A 19,225-nucleotide genomic window follows, 5' to 3' on the forward strand; every position below is an offset into this window, starting at 1 on the left:
AAGCTTTCTTCTCCAAAACAACATGATCAGTAACTTAACAACATGAGCTGCAATAACTTAATAAAGACAAAGCTACCATGCCTGCTAAGGGAAGAAAATAAATGAAAACAAGGTAGGGGCATAAAGGATGGCAAGTGTGATGCACCCAGATTTTTAAAGGATTTGAGACATTTCTTATGGATTAGCAATTACATTAAGAGTGACCTAAACTATGACCAAATACTTCCTTTTAAACACTACTAAAGATGAGAGGTTTGATTTGAGTTCAATCAGAAATATCAAAGAGTTCATTGCCTTCTCCAGCCCCACCAGAGACCAGTGTGCTTAGCAAAAGATCAGTCAACTAAAAAGACACTGAACTGCATTTCTTAATGCAGACAGAAATGAAATAGAAGCAGCAAAGAAGACTGAAATTATTTTTAAAAAAACAGAAAGTTTTCTTTTTCAAGCGCCACTTGCAAAATACACTGAAAAAGAAACCTAATTTTTATTGATCACTGGAAAAATCTCACTCTGTACATGGAATAACCAGGAAGGAAAAAAGTGTGTTTTAACTCTATCAGAGAGAATGTTCTATCACGGTCCAACAGCAATTCTAACACTAAGATAGATCTAACACTAAGATTTTCTTCAGGAAGCTTTAGGATGATCCATGCTTCAAAATCCTATCTTCAATATTAATTTCTGCTTTTAGAATTTTCAAAAATTTAATATACTGATTAACTGTTTTCCTTGGGTACTCACCTGCATAAATGGTTCTCACAAATGTGTCAGGTGATTTGATTGCAATGATGTCAGAAATAGGGGCAACATCAAGTTTGGCTGCTATTCTGGGCAAAAGGTTCTAAAAGCAAAATAAGTAGTGAGTTACACACATACATGCTGATGGATGGCTATAAAATATTAGCAATAACATTCTCTAAAAGCAAATTCTATAGAAATTTTATTTTGAATATTTTATATTTCACGTGCATCTTTAGATACACGACAGCTTCAAGCACAACTTTTTGGATAGTCTTTGAACATAAGTAAGAGTCGATCATTACTCTAACTACATTAAGAGTTTTATGAGTTTATAGCAATAAACTACCTTAACTCAGTACGTTGAATTATGAGACATGACATTTGCTTTAATGATCATCATTTACAAAGTGTGACAGTTATAGATTACTGAATCTAGATATGATAGAAAAATATTTAGAGTAGTAAAATTCTCAAATACTAAAAAAGAACATCTTTATATGTTTACTTAATGTACATGAAAGAAAAAATTCCAAATCAGACATGTTCACCTTTTTAAAAAGTGATGTTGCATTTAAAAAAACAAAAACTAACCAAAGTGTCCATCAATAGGGCATAGGTTTACAAATTGTAGTAAATCCATATAATTTTAAAAATGAGAAAAGTAAAGTACAACCTTTCTCTCTCTCTTTCTCTCTCTCTCTCTCTATATACACACACACACGTATATGCTTTCTCTGCATATACATATAACATCTCTGGAATAGACACATGTGGTGACTGTGCTCCCACTAGCAGGGATCACTGGGCAAGCCCCACTAACCCCAGGGCTTAGTTACTTCACCTCACAGTAAGAGGAAGAGAACCTCTGTGCTTTTATCCAAATTTCTTGGGCTCTAAAACAGAATCAGTTAGTGAAGAATGAATATGCATACTTTCTAGATGCAAAGGTTCTCTTAGATGATGAGATCATCTAAGTGTAATTTTAAAAGTGAAGTGTTGCTTTTATCACACGAATAGAAAGGGTAAATCCCCGCTGCTTTCTACACACAGCTTACTCTATGGCATCTCCTAAACTCAGTACATGAAACCAACTCTAGCAGGTGAACTTTCATTGTAACAGCACTCAAGTTCCTCTCCTCATTCCATCCCCAAATCCTCTCTGTTCCTCTAAGAATTCTCTCAGGACCATCCTCTAATCACTCCTTTATTCTGCATCCTCTCACATGCATGTACAATTCAATAATATGTATTTTGTCTTAAAAGTTTTAATATACATCTTATATAACCTTCAACTAAGTTTATAAGCACCCTGAGAGCAGAAGCTGTGTGTCTCCACTTCTCATCTCTCTGCTGCTGCCACTGCTAAGTCACTTGAGTCGTGTCCGACTCTGTGCGACCCCATAGACGGCAGCCCACCAGGCTCCCCCGTCCCTGGGATTCTCCAGGCAAGAATACTGGAGTGGGTTGCCATTTCCTTCTCCAATGCATGAAAGTGAAAAGTGAAAGTGAAGTCGGGTCCGACTCTTCGCGACCCCATGGACTGCAGCCCACCAGGCTCCTCCGTCCATGGGATTTTCCAGGCAAGAGTACTGGAGTGGGGTGCCATTGCCTTCTCCTCTCATCTCTCTACCCTGTATCTAATAAGCAGTTCTATATAAATTGATGCCAACAAGTATTGAAAGTTGAAGTCAAATTTCCTCCTGCTACATCCTCCAACTGTGAAGATTTTCTAATATTCAGTCTATTGTTACCTATATTATATAGCAATTTCCTTTCAACCATAATAACAGAGCTACTGAAAAGTACCATAGTTTATAAATCCACAATCAGAAAAAAATTAAGATTTTATAAGAAATAAAGGGCTTGGGAAAATAATTAAAATGCCATTAAACATAGCTCTAACTTGGTAAATAAGACATTTAGAAGATACCTGCTTTTAAAACAAACCAAATTTGTCAGCATTTAAAGCCTGCTTCAGTAAGTAACTCTTTCCTTGAGGCACCTTCTTTAACTGTTCAGGAAATATGACTGGAAATATTATTACCTGGCTGAGCAGATTCTCACACAAATTTTATGATATTCAGACTGTATTTCTTTCTAAAGTTTTAGAGTTTTTTTAAATTCCTTGAAATTTAATACTTTCTGTACTTCTACTATTCCTTGTTTCACTTTAGCACATCTTGAAAACAAAATTTACCACAGCACTTCAAGGCACACGTCTCAGTGTCCTGAAAGGATGGACGGTAAACAGATACCTCTCAACACTATCTAACAGGCTACACCACGTGGTTTCAGGGAAGGCGAGGTAATAACCAACAGTGTTCTTTTGATGCACAAAAAGATGACAGTTTTAAAATTCTAGATTACCAGTATAAAGCTGTGGTGTCTTAAAAAGACAATCCGTGAAGACCTATTACAGAGCAAATTGTTCAGCTTCACCTGATGGACTCTTCCTCATTCCAAATCCATTCAGAAGCTGCAGCACCAGCTGTAATACTGTTATGTGACCTTTGTTCTCAAAACACCCATATAGCAATCAAAGCCAGAGTATAAAATCTAGGGAATCAGCTACAACAAATACCCTTTCTTGGCTTAACAATTTTCTTAGTGAACTGTCATCACAGAAACTCAAGACTCACGAAATTGTTTGAATCATCTAACCCCGAAACAAAACCCTCATAGATGGAATGGTCCCCAATGATCTTTTAGTCAGTGCTGATCTGCAACATCCCAAAATACAGTAGCTGGATGTCAAGCCTCTGACTTAACCATTTCCAAGGAAAATGACAACTGCTACAGAGAAAACCCATTCCATCTTTTAATAGTTCTAACTGGTAGACTTAGACATCAGCTGGCCAAACTGCATCATGTTACGTATCAGAAAACAAATTTCAGGAAGGTAAATAACTCATGCAGACCACGACCCACCTCATAGCACATTCAGACATACCACAATGCATGTGATCAGATCACACTTCTCTCCACCCTAAGGATATCTTCAACCACTACACAGCCCTTTCCAAATCTCTCAAATAGATAAACTTGGCCTTTCTAAATATCCACCAGTCACCAAAGCAAATCCATGTCTTATAATGGGTTACTAATTCAAATGGCATTCAGACAGTTCCACATTGTTATTTAAGAAAAATACATTTAAAAATAGAGCTTTCCCCATGACAAAATCTGAAAATCTGGAAGTGGCATTATAAAAAATTATGACAAAGTCTCAAAAGAACAAAGCTGTCTCTATGACCATAGCTGAAAGCCTGGAGATAGCATTTTAACAGAAATTATAGCAAAATCTTGAAAGAATAAATTTTATCAAAACTATTACCTTAATTCTGAAAGCCAGAATTAGCTGTCTAAACAAAGTCTGTTGTACATTTTCAGTACCATGAAATCTAACCCTTCCAACTAGTGACATCAGATTCCACATTCTCAATCTTCTCACCTTTCCAAAGGCAGATGCTCCAGCACAGATGTGTGTGTGATTAAACTGCTTCTGAGTTGCCAAAATCAATGGTGTCAGTTCCTCTGAGAATTAAACACATTTGATAAACACATCTCATAATATTTTCATATTCAGTTTTCAAGCATAATTGAGACATTAATTTTTTCCCACTGGAAAAGCTCACCTGGAAGGAGGCCTTTGTACACGTCATGCTGAGCCACCAGAACTTTCGCTACACCTGCTACTTTGCAGAGATCTTGTGCCACCTATGAATAAAAGTTTTTAATTATCCATCTAACAGAAAAATACTAACAGAGCCACCATTACAGATTCAACAGAGTATAAAATCTTAATGGCCACTGTAAAAACTGTTCTTATGAGAAAAAGGGCTTCTTAGGAATAAAAGAAAATTATTTAACAAAGAAAATCTTAAGCCAATTGATCTTATGGTCTACTGACCCTAAACAAAAAGTCTTGCCTTGAAAAAAGTACAAATTGATAAACCAAAATCAACTTCGCTCTCCATTCAAATGTAATTGTATATCGTGCTCTTCCCTTTTGCTCAATACAAATATAAGTCCATCATTTTAGAAATGGTTAGGTTCTTTCACTCATAATAATGACACAGCCAATACATTTCAGACATTTCAGACTTAAGGTTCCGAGAACTAAAGAGCAAGACTTAACCACTCTGGTATGCAAGCCACTGCACTTTATCTGACAATAATGATTTTTGCTGATATTAAAATCAGTGATTCTGGGCCATAGAGAAAACCATAGAGAACCTTAGAAAACTATAGAGGAAACAGTCCACTGTCAACCCCTGAGTTCCTGCCCATCCTCATGTATTTATCTATAATGAAGCAAATTATTTTCTATTTTAATTCCTCTTTTCTCTTGTTTAGAATCAGGATGGGGTTCTGGGAAAGCTCTTTGACCACTCAGATTTTCTGTATACAGAAAAGCCATTTTTTTCTGTATACGAAAGCCATTAGAATTCCTTCTTTTAAATCTCTAAGTACAGCATGACCGGTTTCTGTTTTAGCAGAAACATGGCAACCATATTCTGGCCTACCGTCTTCTTGTTTACCTCCATGCTGATTCACTAATGAGTAAACACAAAAGGCCACGCCTTCTGCCCTCCCTCAAAGGAGGGCAAGGTTCCAACAACATTCACTCAAGAAAGAAGGCAGTGCAAAAGCAACTCTTCTGAATCAGGTATTCACTGGCAGGGGATATGGTACTATCAAATCCATCTCTTATTTCAGGCACTACACAGAAAAGTTACTTGCTGTCTATGATATATCTTCCAAGTTATATTAGATTAATTAAAATCACAGTAAAAAAAATCAAATCCAGAACTTGTATATCTGAAAGTAGGGCAACCAAAAAGATAGCTTAGCTGTCTTTCATAACTATGCAAGAGTCAACAGTTGTTAGCAGGATTTAGGTAAAGAAATCCACATAAGCACACACCTGCTTGAATACATTAAGATACCAATTTCATGTAAGAAATTGGCCAAAACAATACTAACTGAACCTGCATTATATCACATGCTCTGCATCAATGCCATGTAATAAAAAATAAATTAAACTGTCTAAAAAGTAACAAGCTCTCTTCTGGGTTTCTTCCCCTGAGGTCCAAGCCCCCAGCTACACAACTGGCAGATCCTGTATGGTGAGAGAGGCAACAGGTGGCTCCAGGTGCGTAAGCATAATGACAGCACGATTTCAACTTCACTCAAGTCCAAAGGCACAGACTCTGCAAACCTCATTAGAGTTCCTTTCCAGGGGTTAGTTTACAGAGCTGTCATTGTCTTATGTCCACAACCAAACAAAGAACATCTTCTAGTACCAGCTGTAGTTTTGGGAAAGTCCTTGCATTTGAATTCTTACACCAATTAAAAATTAATACCCATGATACTTTTTCCAGATTTACCACTTTCAGGAATTAAAAGCAATTAGCAAGTATATTCATCAATACTAAAAAGGGATTGGCTATTAACCTCTAAGGGGACTCAAATATTATCTCTCTACTTGGTACCTGATGGCACGTGATGTGCCAGTGGAACTAAATCAAGTATTCCACGTCATTTCAAAAGACAAAATGCCTAGTGAGCAAATCTTTTAGTTTCTTTTTCACACACAGTAATGGTTGTGAAACTGACCATTTAATGAGGTTTAGGACCCAGTTTGGGTTACAGTCCTCATTATAACTCTGTCGCCATCTTTCCCTGTCTCTTGATGGCAATTTTATTTGCTATGGTTGACCTTAAAGATTTCTCACCTTGTCACATTTGGTTCCAGCTACTAAACAGGACACTTCACCTCCAAGATGTTTGGCTGCAGTGATGGTATTTAATGTAATGGGAGCAAGGGTATCATTTGCATGCTCAGCTATCACCAGGGTACTCTGAAATCGTAGCAATGAGGTCTAAAAAGAGGGGAAAAAAAAGGAAAATAATGTTGCAGTATATTTTTTGCCCTAATTGGTAAGCAGGTGTGCTTTAAAAAGAAGTGTATGCAATACTCAGTTCTATAAATGTATTATAAATACTTGCTCAATAGCAAAACTGGGCTATTTTTATCTATCACTCTATTACTGATATTCCTGCCTAATAAAAATAGAAAATACAAATTAGTATTCTCTGTTAGAAAATCTTTTTATTATTTCCAAACAACTTTCCCACTAATCTATGTTCAACAAGAAACTGATTTATGTATCTGAATTTAAAATCCTTAGAAGACATTCTCAAACTAGGTATCAACTACCAATTACATTCACTTGCAGTCAGTACTACTAAAGAGCAGAGTATATCCAGGAATAATGATAATGTAATCAACTACTAAAGTTCTATTGCTTCAGGTAAAATGAATTTAATACCAAAATAACTGATAATGTAAATCTGTCTTTACAATACAACACTACAACAATTTTGCTAAAGTTTCAATTGTTTAAATATGCTTTCAAATTCAACAAAGCTTTGGGGCTGTATCCTGGAACCAGTTAAAATCCTTCCAGAGGAACTGTGGGCTATCGAAAAACCAACATGTAGTTCATGGTCATTTGAAATAATTTCAAACACCAGAAACACAAAGATGAACAAGAATGGTCCCTGCACTCAAAGTTTTCAAGGGAAATAAGACTTGTTCACACACAACTGCAAAACAGAATAGTTTCCAATTAATGAAGACAGCCTAAATGTTGGCAGCTGCAGATCACAGAGAATCAGGAGGAAGAATGGAAGGAAGTTTAGGTGTTCTGACATGTGAAAGGATAAGGAAGCACACCACAGGCCTGAGGAAAGGAGAAAATCTGAGAACTGTCCTTGTGGAAAATGGCAATGAGAAAAACAGGCAGTGATGATCACATGTCATGGTTCAGTGGTTTGAATTCAGCAATAATCTTCTGATCTGGCGTTGGAATGAAGAAAGCCTAATATAAAATGTACCCAGAGCTTGAATTTTATAAGGAGGTTATAAATGAAGGGAAGCCAGGCACAGGACTACAATGCTGGTCATGCAACTAAATCAACAGAATACATACTTTTTGTTTACTATATTGTACATATCCTGGTAGCTCAGATGGTAAAGAATATGCCTGCAATGCAGGAGACCTGGGTTCAATTCCTGGGTCAGGAAGATCCCCTGGAGAAGGGAATGGCAACCCACTCTGGTATTCTTGCCTGGAGAATTCCATGGACCATGGGATCATAAAGAGTTGGGCACTACTGAGCAACTAACATCTTCACTTTGATCTTTTAATTAATACTTAGGCATACCAGTTCAACTAGTTTGCATAGTCATTTAGGTTACCAGAAATTTTTTATGATTATAAACAGTGCAGAGATGACCCTTCTCATAGCTCTCTGCACTCTTCCTCAACAGATGAGATATCCTTTTAGTCCAGTAAGACTACAAGTTCAGATTGGAACTTGGCCAGGTTACTTCAGCTACTCTGCTTTCATAGATGACTAAATCAGATTCTGTACAACCTTCAACAAGATCGGGGCCCCTTTGCCCCTAAGCTTCCTACCTCTACAACTGCAACCCATTCCTTGTCCCCAGCCCTGTAAGCCTCCTTGATCCTTGATGAACCAATCCCAGAGCTGAGGGCCATAGATTCAGGGGTAGAAATGCTTCCAAAGCCACAGAATGAGGATGGGAAGAGGACACTGAAGAATTTGCCAGAGGACAGAGTTAATACATTGTTTATTAGTGGATGACATTTATCTTTTTCCTCCTTGTTTTGTTTACTCAAAGGGAGCAAGAAAGGGGGAGAAAAGGAGACTTCTGTTTTTGCTGAATCAAGTCTCTGTATAGATTTTACATTTTTATAATTTAGAAAAAAAATCTCACAGGAGGTGAGAACTTTTATGGTTAAGGTTAGAAATCTTTATGCACATCTTAAGATTCACTTCTTATGACAAAATCCAGGAATGTTAGATCAAAAGATAGACACACTTTCAAGGCTTTTAACATTGATTGATGCAAAATGTTCTCCAGAAAAGTTGTAGCAATTCACAATTCCTGGGATGGCATGAAAATTCTTAGAAGGCAAACACCATGCCTGTTCATTTTTGTATCCCCATTGTCTAGAACAATGTTTTTTCTGATATACACCTGTAGAATTACATGGTACTTCTTTTTTAATCAGAGGAGCACCCAGTAAAGAACTGTGTAATTAGGATCCAATGGCATAATTTATGATTCAAATCACATTTAACAAGAATTGCCAGTAACAAACTATTTATTACCAATATATATCAGACACCATATTTTTGATTATGCTTCACATATCATTTACCATAAAATTTATGAGCTTTTCATCATCATTTAAAGAATAAATCCAGGATTTGGTGGCAGAAGGCCCATATTTGCTATAAATTATAGTTCTATAATAAGATAAATTGGGTAGTTTCCTAAGGAATTGTCAAGCTTTTCAGAACTTCCAAGGGAACACTGCATATTCTTCTTAAAAGGCTATTCAAAAATATTTTAAAGAATAAACAACAACAAAAGAATATATAAGAAACTACTCGGTCCATCTATGTGACCAGTCTTGACTAAACACTACATATATCCTAAGACACTTCACATTACTTTACCAACTGACTCCTTTACAGTTTAATATTAAGGCTTCTTTTAATTCACTAAGGTTTCTTCTAATTCAGTATTCTACCTTCTATTCTCACATACCGCCTCAAGAGAAGCTGCAGAACCTACACATGGTTATGTAGCTTAATTCAGCAATAACAGCTGTGTGTAGCCTGCAGCAGCAGCAATTGGTCTGTGGCCTTTAAAATGTTATTCCTTAAACCAGAGCTCAGTTGCTTCATCTTCAAATTGAGGGAGACAAAGTAAACTGAAGGTTTCCACACTATACTCTATCCAGGAAGGCACCGCTGGAACCAGCACCTAGAATAAAGTGAGCACCAGGCAGGCAGGGCTGCCAGAATGGTCCCTCACTTTGCTTTACCCAAATTAACCAAACTAATATTATGAGCCCCCTGAAAAAGAAAGGAAAGCAAAAGTTGCTTAGTCGTGTCTGACTCTTTGCGACCCCATGGGCTATAGCCTGCCAGGCTCCTCTGTCTAAAGAATTCTCCAGGCAAGAATACCAGAGTGGGTAGCTGTTCCCTTCTCCAGGGGATCTTCCCAATCCAGGGATCAAAGCCCTCTACTAAGATTAAATTGTATTTAAAACTCAAAAATCCTTTATGATGTGGTACTATTACTACCTTGAGTTTACATATGGAGGAACTGGAACTTAATGGCTACAGACAGGTAGCTGGACTCAGATCTGAGGTTTGTAATTAACAGTTCTCCAAGCATTACCATTTTTAGCTGTTTTATATATGGATCATTCCTGTAATATTTCACCTAGCAAATATTCTCCTGCTAAAAATAATAGAACTGGTCAAAAAGATGACTTCAAAGGCCTCTTTTCCAGTTCTAAAAATCCCACAACACTAAAATCCTATTTTAAATACAAGTGGTGTAGCATATCACAAAAAGATTCTAAAAGTACAGGTCCCATTACTGAAAGGGTTTTTAAATGCAAGTTGTTTTATTACCTTGTGATCCACTGCATCTGCAGACTTTAGGGCCCTCTTTGTTTATGAGGAAAAAAAGAAGCCAAATCTTCAACATTTAAAGATAACTGTTGAAATACGCAATAAGGTAGCTGCTCAGAAAAGAATCTCAATCTCTTCAAAACACTGCTACTTAAATTAATTAATGCAGACTGGTACCACCATCCGTTTTCTCATCAACCTTTTTGTGTGTGCGTGTGTGTGGAAGAAGTTTATTGGGGATCACTCTTGGCTCCCCATGAGGCATCAAGGAAATATAAGCGGGCAGCGGAAGCAGCTGAACTGCAATTCTGCAATGCAGCCACTAAAGAGCTCTCAGCTGATCTCACAAGGGAGCCCCAGAACTAGGATGGCCCATCACACTCGCCCAGAATTGAAGCAAGGGGGCTGCAGACTTTAGATGCGCTTTTATTTGGGGCTTTTTTTTGAATAATCAAACTAACATGACTAATGCACTTTTATTTCTGTTTCAAATTCAATCCTGGAAATAATACCATGTTTAAAAGGCAAGATATGTATCATATAAGAGAGCTCCCCGGTGGTTCAGTGGTTAAGATTCAGGGGGTGCAGACTGGATCCCTGGTCAGGGGACTAAGATCCCACATGCCTTGAGGCCAAAAAACATAACATAAAACAGAAACAGTATTGTAACAAATTCAATAAAGACTTTGACATACTTTTAAAATTTTCTTAAAAAAAAAAAGAGCACATACAGTACGTACTAAATTAAAACAAAGGTAAACAGGTGAGTTAAGACAGACAAAACTCAAAAATGAGGTGACCTTGTTACCTAAAGAAAATCCTTTACCCTTACTATTACTTCATTACCCACTAACAACAGTTGTAGTTCACCTTAGTTCACAAAGTAATTTCACAGGTTTCTCCAGCTCCCTAACTAGATTAATTCTCTCCCCCAGTACATATTCCCCAAAGACCCTATACACCTTTCATGATCACTCTTAAGATAATGTGTTCAATGTCTGTCTTCCCAGTCTGTTTGCAAGGCACTGGGCAGGGACTAGGTCTGTCTCAGGAGAAGGCAATGGTGACCCACTCCAGTACTCTTGCCTGGAGAATCCCATGGATGGAGGAGCCTGGTAGGCTGTGGTCCATGGGGTCTCAATGAATCGGACACAACTGAACAACTTCACTTTCACTTTTCACTTTCATGCATTGGAGAAGGAAATGGCAACCCACTCCAGTGTTCTTGCCTGGAGAATCCCAGGGACGGGGGAGCCTGGCGGGCTGCCGTCTATGGGGTCGCACAGAGTCGGACACGACTGAATCGACTTAGCAGCAGCAGCAGGTCTGTCTCACTCTCCATTGTGAACTCAGTATCTATCTTTGAGTTTGATACATAGTGGGCATTCTGTGAATGTTTAGTAACTAAGAAGTTTCCTCCAAAATGATCAAAAGCTAAAAAGCAACCATTTTTCTGTCATTGATAATTTAATTATCTAAGTACTTTAATATGTGTGTCTACCAAGAACAGTACACAAACGTGCTAAATCACTAGAGATACCCTATCATACTTTTTTTTTTAACTGATTTTTGGCTGTGCTGGGTCTTTGCTGCTGTGCGCGCTTTCTCTAGCTGTGGGGAGCAGCGGAAACTTTGTTGCAGTGTGCAGGCTTCTCATTGTCCTGGCTTCTCTTCTGTAGCATGGGCTCTAGAGCGCACAGGCTCAGCTGCCCTGTGGCATACCGGATCCTCCCAGACCAGGGACCAAACCAGTGTCCCTTGCACTGGCAGGCGGATTCGTAACCACTGAACCACCAGGGAAGTCTTCCCACTCCATCATATTTTTAGGGAACTTATCTGAACTTACTGACTAGACTTAGTTCCAAGTAGTAAAGTGAAGTTTTCTTTTACATACCAGCTCATACCCTTATTAAGCTGACTGGCCTTTATGAGACAGTACCCTTCAAGGATAGGGCTTAAAGAGGTTATCATCTCCCCACCCTTTCAAGGCTAGACTTCTTGAAAACAAAGTCCTTACACACAAACTCTGCTGCCTCACCTCACTTCTGAACCTTTACTCACAGCAAACTGGCTTTCACTTCCACTCAACACTGAATCCAATCTCTTCAAAGTCACCATCAACCTTGGATAGCTAAAGTTCAATGAGCACACTTTCGTCCTCTTATTCAGCCTTAACAGTTTTGATCCTGCTTGTTTTTCTGTTCTTTCAGGAGCAACCAAGGATCACTGTTGCTGATAAAAAGTCATGTACAACTCTTTTGCAACCCCATGGACTCTAACCTGCCAGGCTCCTCTCTCCATGGGATTATCCCAGCAAGAATGCTGGAGTGGGTTGCCATTTCCTTCTCCAGGGAATTTTCCCGACCCAGGGATTGAACTCATGTCCCCGCATTGCAGCCAGATTCTTTACTGTTGAGCCTGGGAAGCCCGTTTAACTGTATGTTCTTGTAGTGAACTACAACAGGAGTTGGAAGAAAAAGAGTTGGGACCCTAACTCCCTACTTTACCCTTACAAACCTACTCAAAACATAAAGTAGTAAGAATAAACATAATCTACCTCCCCCACCACCTTTGAAAACTAAATGGGATTATGGTAAATAGGCAGAGGTCTTTTTGTTTAACTCAAAAATTAAAAAGCAGGTACAAACTATAAAATCTTTCAACTTCTACTGAAAAAGACAAATAATATATAATTAGTTACCCATCCCTATTTTAATGTAACTTTTGTAATTTAAACATGTATATTACATTTCTGAACTTTAAATTACTTTAACCTCTTTAGTAATAAAATACGGTAGCTTTTAATCATGACTAGAAATGTCATATGACATTGACTATATTATTAAAAACAGTCAATTTACTTCTCTTTAAAAACAGACAAGACGCTTAAAGTAGACATGTTGGCAGCAGCATAATTTTATTTAATTCACCTCATGCAATAAATCTTTCAGTACCACATCAAAGTTGGCTTTCTCTCTTCCTTCAAAAGAAATTAAAATCTGCATGTGAATTACAGAGTTCAATCTCATTCATCAATGATAAACCATGGACTCTGAAAAATGTCATGTTCCTTCATGCCAGTTTCATAGCTTCTGAATCATAATAGATATGTCTTCCTGTCTGGGAACGAATACAGTAATAGGCAGATTCAAATAACCTTGAAAGTGTTGCTGTACTCTCCGTGTAAAATATCTCTTTGGTATCTTGAAAGTATAAGTCGTTCAGTCGTGTCCGACTCTTTGCGACCCCTATGGACTGTAGCTCACCAGGCTCCTCTGTCCATGGAGTTTCCCAGACAAGAATATTGGAGCAGGTAGCCATTCCTTTCTCCAGGGGAATCTTTCCGACCCAGGGATGGAACCCAGATCCACATTGCGGGCAGATTCTTTACCAAATGAGCCTCCAGGGCAGTCCCTTTGGTATCTTACTAGTCGACAAATCAATCTTAAATGCAAATGAATAAAATAATACTAATAATTCAGATTAATATTCTTGCAAGAACATTAACTACCTATTTTCCTCTTAGTGTGCTCCTCAGCTCTTTGTTTTGGATAGAAAACACTTTCATTAACAAGTAACACTGAGGAGCCCTCCCCAAAGATGAAGGACTTTGCTCAAGGCCACAGATAAGCCAAAATGGAAACATAACTTACATACCAAACGTGAGTCATTTAACTTACATTCTAACAGCTTAAGGTATTTCTTTTCTTTTTTCACTGACTGTGATGAAAAACAAATATAAAATTTACCATCTCAGCCAATTTTAAATATATAGTTTAGTAGTGTTAGCTATCGGAGAAGGCAATGGCACCCCACTCCAGTACTCTTGCCTGGAAAAATCCCATGGACGGAGGACCCTGGTGGGCTCCAGACCATGGGGTCACTAAGAGTCGGGCATGACTGAGCGACTTCACTTTCACTTTTCACTTTCATGCACTGGAGAAGGAAATGGCAACCCATTCCAGTATTCTTGCCTGGAGAATCCCAGGGACAAAGGAGCCTAGTGGGCTGCCGTCTATGGGGTCGCACAGAGTCGGACACGACTGAAGTGACTTAGCAGCAGCAGCAGCAGTGTTAGCTATATTCACCTTGTCATGTTAACATCTTAATCTTTTAAATCTTTTAGTAGATTAATCTATTGTTAAAAATATGACTTTGTAGAAATGTATCTTTCTAAATTTATTCAGTTAACTACAGAAAAATTTTTTTAAATTTCTAGAGTATGGAGTCAGATAAGCCATTTTGACTTTAGAGTATCATAAGTGTAAGTAAACAGGCCAGATTGAAGGGACTTGCACTTCAGAAATCTGGCAAAACTTGACCACCAAAACATTTAACAGTAGTAATGGATTATGGGAAATAGATGGGGAAACAGTGGAAACAGTGGCTGACTTTATTTTTCTGGGCTCCAAAATCACAGCAGATGGTGATTGCAGCCATGAAATTAAAAGACGCTTACTCCTTGGAAGGAAAGTTATGACCAACCTAGACAGCATATTCAAAAGCAGAGACATTACTTTGCCAACAAAGGTTCGTCTAGTCAAGGCTATGGTTTTTCCAGTGGTCATGTGTGGATGTGAGAGTTGGACTATGAAGAAGGCTGAGTGCTGAAGAATTGATGCTTTTGACCTGTGGTGTTGGAGAAGACTCTTGAGGGTCCCTTGGACTGCAAGGAGATCCAACCAGTCCATTCTAAAGGAGATCAGTCCTGGGTGTTCTCTGGAAGGAATGATGCTAAAACTGAAACTCCAGTACTTTGGCCACCTCATGCGAAGAGTTGACTCACTGGAAAAGACTCTGATGTTGGGAAGGATTGAGGGCAGGAGGAGAAGGAGACGACAGAGGATGAGATGGCTGGATGGCATCACCCACTCGATGGACGTGAGTTTGGGTGAACTTCGGGAGTTGGTGATGGACAGGGAGGCCTGGTGTGCTGCAATTCATGGGGTCACAAAGAGTCGGACACAACTGAGTGACTGAACTGAACGGATTATAACTTACTGAATGAAGCACGGTTTCTTGAGTTCATAAATAATAATACAAGACTAACAAATGTAGGAGGAACGATGGAATTAGAAAAATCACCATTTTATATCACAGTAATCATTTCTCAGGCAAGAAGCATCACCAGATAAGACTAGTGAGTGAAAGGCTGATGAGAAACAGAAGAGTTATAGTCTCAATGTATATCCCCATAAATTAGTTAAAAATCACAAAGGGAGGAGTAGTAATTTGACAGTGGAGAAACCTGCTGAATAACATTTTAGCCAAGTAATTAATACCACCAACAATGGAATAAACCAACATTATGAGCCTCCCAGTATGATCCACTGAGAACACAATACCACTTCTGTAAAACTCCTGCCAAAAATACATAACCTAAAACTAACCAGAGGAAACACTGGACAAATGTAAATGGGAGACAGTCAACAAAATAGAAGGCCTGGCGCCTTCAAAAATGCCACTGTCATCAAAGCCAAAGAAAGGCTGAGGAGCTTTCTAACAAAGACTGAAGACACATGAGAACTAAATTGCAAGGCCTGATTCTGGACTATCCTAGACTAGAGTAAGAAATATGCTACAGAAGCAAACTGGTACATACAGAAATGAATAAACCCTAAGGTCCTACTGCTGAGTATCAGGGAACTATAGTTAATATCCTAAGATAAACCATAATGGAAAAGAATATAAAAAAGAATGTATATATATGTATAACTGAATCACTTTGCTATACAGCAGAAATTAACATAACACTGTAAATCAATTATACTTCAATTTAAAAAACAATACAAAAAAATACTGCTACAAATGATTAACAAGATAACTGGTAATACATGAATAATACCTGTAGACCAGATAATGCATAGTATTGTATCATTGTTAAACTTGCTGATTTTGCCAATTATACTGTGCCAAAGAATTGATGCTTTTGAACTGTGGTGTTGGAGAAGACTCTTTTGAGAATCCTTTGAACAGTGAGGAGATCCAACCAGTCTATCCTAAAGGAGATCAGTCCTGAATATTCACTGGAAGGACTGATGTTGAAGCTGAAACTCCCAATACTTTGGCCACCTGATGTGAAGAACTGACTCACTGGAAAAGACCCTGATGCTGGGAAAGATTGAAGGCATGAGGAGAAGGGGACGACAGAGGATGAGATGGTTGAATGGCATCACCGACATGAGTTTGAGTATACTCCCGGAGTTGATGATGGACAGGGAGGCCTGGTGTGCTGCAGTCCATGGGGTTGCAAAGAATCAGACACCACTGAGCAACTGAACTGAACTGTAGTTATGAAAGGTACATACTCCTTGTTCATAGAAAATACACTAAAAGTTTTAGGAGTAAAGGGCATGTCTGCAATATAATCTCAAATGGTTCAGAAAAATAACAGGATGTATATATGAAGAGAAATAAAGCCAATGTGCCAAACTGTTAACAGCTGGTGAAATTCAGAAAAGGGTTTTGAGATTTCTTTGTGCTGTTCTTGAAACTTTTCTGAAATTTCTAAATTTTTAAAGCTAAATATGTATGTGTATTTATGTATTCATTCTAGAAGTGTTCCTGCTATATTCCTGCTGCTGCTGCTTCTAAGTCACTTCAGTCGTGTCCGACTGTGTGACCCCATAGACGGCAGCCACCAGGCTCCCCCGTCCCTGGGATTCTCCAGGCAAGAACACTGGAGTGGGTTGCCATTTCCTTCTCCAATGCAGAAAAGTGAAAAGTGAAAGTGAAGTCTCTCAGTCGTGTCCGACTCCTCGCGACCCATGGACTGCAGCCCACCAGGCTCCTCAATCCATGGGATTTTCCAGGCAAGAGTACTGGACTGGGTACCATTGCCTTCTTCGCCCACTATTTTCCTATATCCTTGAAATTCAAATCTCTCAGATGTTTCCAATGACTTTGGAGGAGTTACTTTACTTAGCATGACTTCAAATTCTGAAAATAAGTCGTAAAGGTCAAAGTCTTTGGCAAACCACAGTAAAATTTGGAAATACTGTCCATGTATATTGGCAAACTGTGTTTAGAGTGATTACTTAAGTTAGTCGTTCCACTTTTTTTTCTGTTGAAGTGAAGTTGCTCAGTCGTGTCCGACTCTTTGTAACCCTGTGGACTGTAGCCCGCCAGCTCCGTCCATGGGATCCTCCAGGCAAGAGGAGTGGGTTGCCATTTCCTTCTCCAGGGGATCTTACTGATCCAGGGATAGAACCCAGGTCTCCTGCATTGCAGGCAGACTCCTTACCATCTGAACTACCAGGGAAGTCAAATAACTGAGTCAATAACTATAAAATAACTGAGTCTCAAGTGCCCCCTACACAACTATTTCTCTCAGGCCAGACTTCTAACCTGCCCACAAAACTACCTTCTCATTACTGTATACAATAAGAGTGTCACTTCGATACCTGGAACTTTTTCCAAATCGATGCCTTTAACTTGTTTATGTCTGGATCCGCTGAGGAAAATATCTGGGAGAAAGACTGAAGGCTGACCTGAAGGATATGGGTTTGAACTGTGTGTGTATGAGGAGGGGGAACGGAGGGTTGGTGGGTTTTTTTTTTTTTAATGAAACAAAGAATACACAAGAAAAGGACCTACAGATATCTAGAAAGATTGCTAACTATGTGTCAAGGAGAAAGTCCCAGCAGGATATAAGAAAATATGCGTGCACAAGAAAAACTGTAGAAAAAGTACAAAACCACAGGAAAGTTTCTGACCCAAGTTTACCAATCTTGTCACTTAACCTAAGTGTAAATTAGAAAACCTTCAGAATCTACAATATAAATTGTTACTTGACTTGTAACTGGTCAATCTCCAAATACTAGTGTCCCATAGCATTAGACAAAAACATATTTTCTATTAGTCTTTCTCATAATAGAAAAATGTGGTAAACTCATGAGTTGTAACTAATAAAAGCATCAAAACTTAGCGCTACCAACAGTTCCCCAGATACTTAACCAACAATCTGCTGGATTAAAAAAAGCAAATTGGCCAAAGTTGTCAATACAATCACCTAAACTCACCACTGTCCCATTTACCAGAGAGCAGACCAAGTTTCCAAAACCACATTGCCCCTCGCCCCCTGTACTTGACAGTGAGTGGATTCGAGCAGCCGTAATGCGCCCAGGGAAAATGTATAATTCTTTCAGAAACGACACCTTCGAAGCTGAACTCAAGTTTTTTATTTTTTACAAGGCATCCCAGGGGCGACATTTTCCTCCCTCGGGTAAAGATTCCCCGGGGACGCAGATGCTAGCTCTCCGCCAAAGGTGGAAAACCTGGCGGCCCAGCAGTGCAAAGAGGAAAGCTGGAGGGCTGGAGAAGGGCTGCGAAGAGGACGCGGAGGGGCAGCGGGAGTTAGGTTCGGTACTTTGAGCTCTGACCTCGACCCCCAGCTGGCGACCCGGAAGGAAGCAAGGGCAGGCCCCCAAAACTTTGAACCCGAGCCCCAGTTCCACCTGGGCCTGCCAGCGCGAGCGCCAGCTAGGTCTGGGGATGGCGGTGACCTTCGCCCAGACCCTCACAGGAACAGCAGATTAAGGCCGGACCGTCACCGGGCTCGGCCCTCCCCGCCCGGACTCACCGCCCGCCGGAGCTGCCCAGGAGCCGCGGCTCGGAACATAGTGCCTGCACCGATTCGCCTCACGGCAGCCGAGAGCAGACCGAACTGCAAATGCGCCGCGAGTCACCGTAACGCTCGCGAGACGCGGGAACGAGAGCAGGCGCCCCAGGCGAGCCGAGACAGCGCGAGCTTAAGGTTTCTGCCCGCCGATTGGGTGGTCGCGCAACCAATGGGAAGGGCGGAAAGTTAGGGGCTGGACTTGGGAGTGGGACAAAAGTGGAGCTGCGTTAGATAAGAAAAGGCAGGGGCAAAGCAGGGGAGGACCGGGTGACGGTAGCTCAGACTACCTACCGGTCCCAGTGTGCAGTGTCCAGTTACACCAGATTTATGACG

General features: G+C 39.5%; 1 protein-coding gene across 1 annotated transcript in view; it reads right to left on the bottom strand.

Moving 5' to 3' along the window:
- The window catches only part of ETFA (electron transfer flavoprotein subunit alpha), a 69,657-nt gene extending 50,654 nt beyond the window's left edge, over positions 1-19,003 (bottom strand). The window contains exons 1-5 of the mRNA XM_005891781.3: positions 18,854-19,003; positions 6,483-6,629; positions 4,380-4,461; positions 4,196-4,278; positions 745-844 (exon numbers count right to left, since the gene is read on the bottom strand). Of these exons, the coding sequence (XP_005891843.2) occupies positions 745-844; positions 4,196-4,278; positions 4,380-4,461; positions 6,483-6,629; positions 18,854-18,892 (451 nt within the window). The 5' untranslated portion in view covers positions 18,893-19,003. The remainder of the gene's footprint in view (positions 1-744; positions 845-4,195; positions 4,279-4,379; positions 4,462-6,482; positions 6,630-18,853) is intronic.
- Positions 19,004-19,225: the final 222 nt, after the last annotated feature.

This window comes from Bos mutus, chromosome 21 (assembly GCF_027580195.1).
Source record: "Bos mutus isolate GX-2022 chromosome 21, NWIPB_WYAK_1.1, whole genome shotgun sequence".
In the NCBI taxonomy this organism is placed as follows: domain Eukaryota; kingdom Metazoa; phylum Chordata; class Mammalia; order Artiodactyla; family Bovidae; genus Bos; species Bos mutus.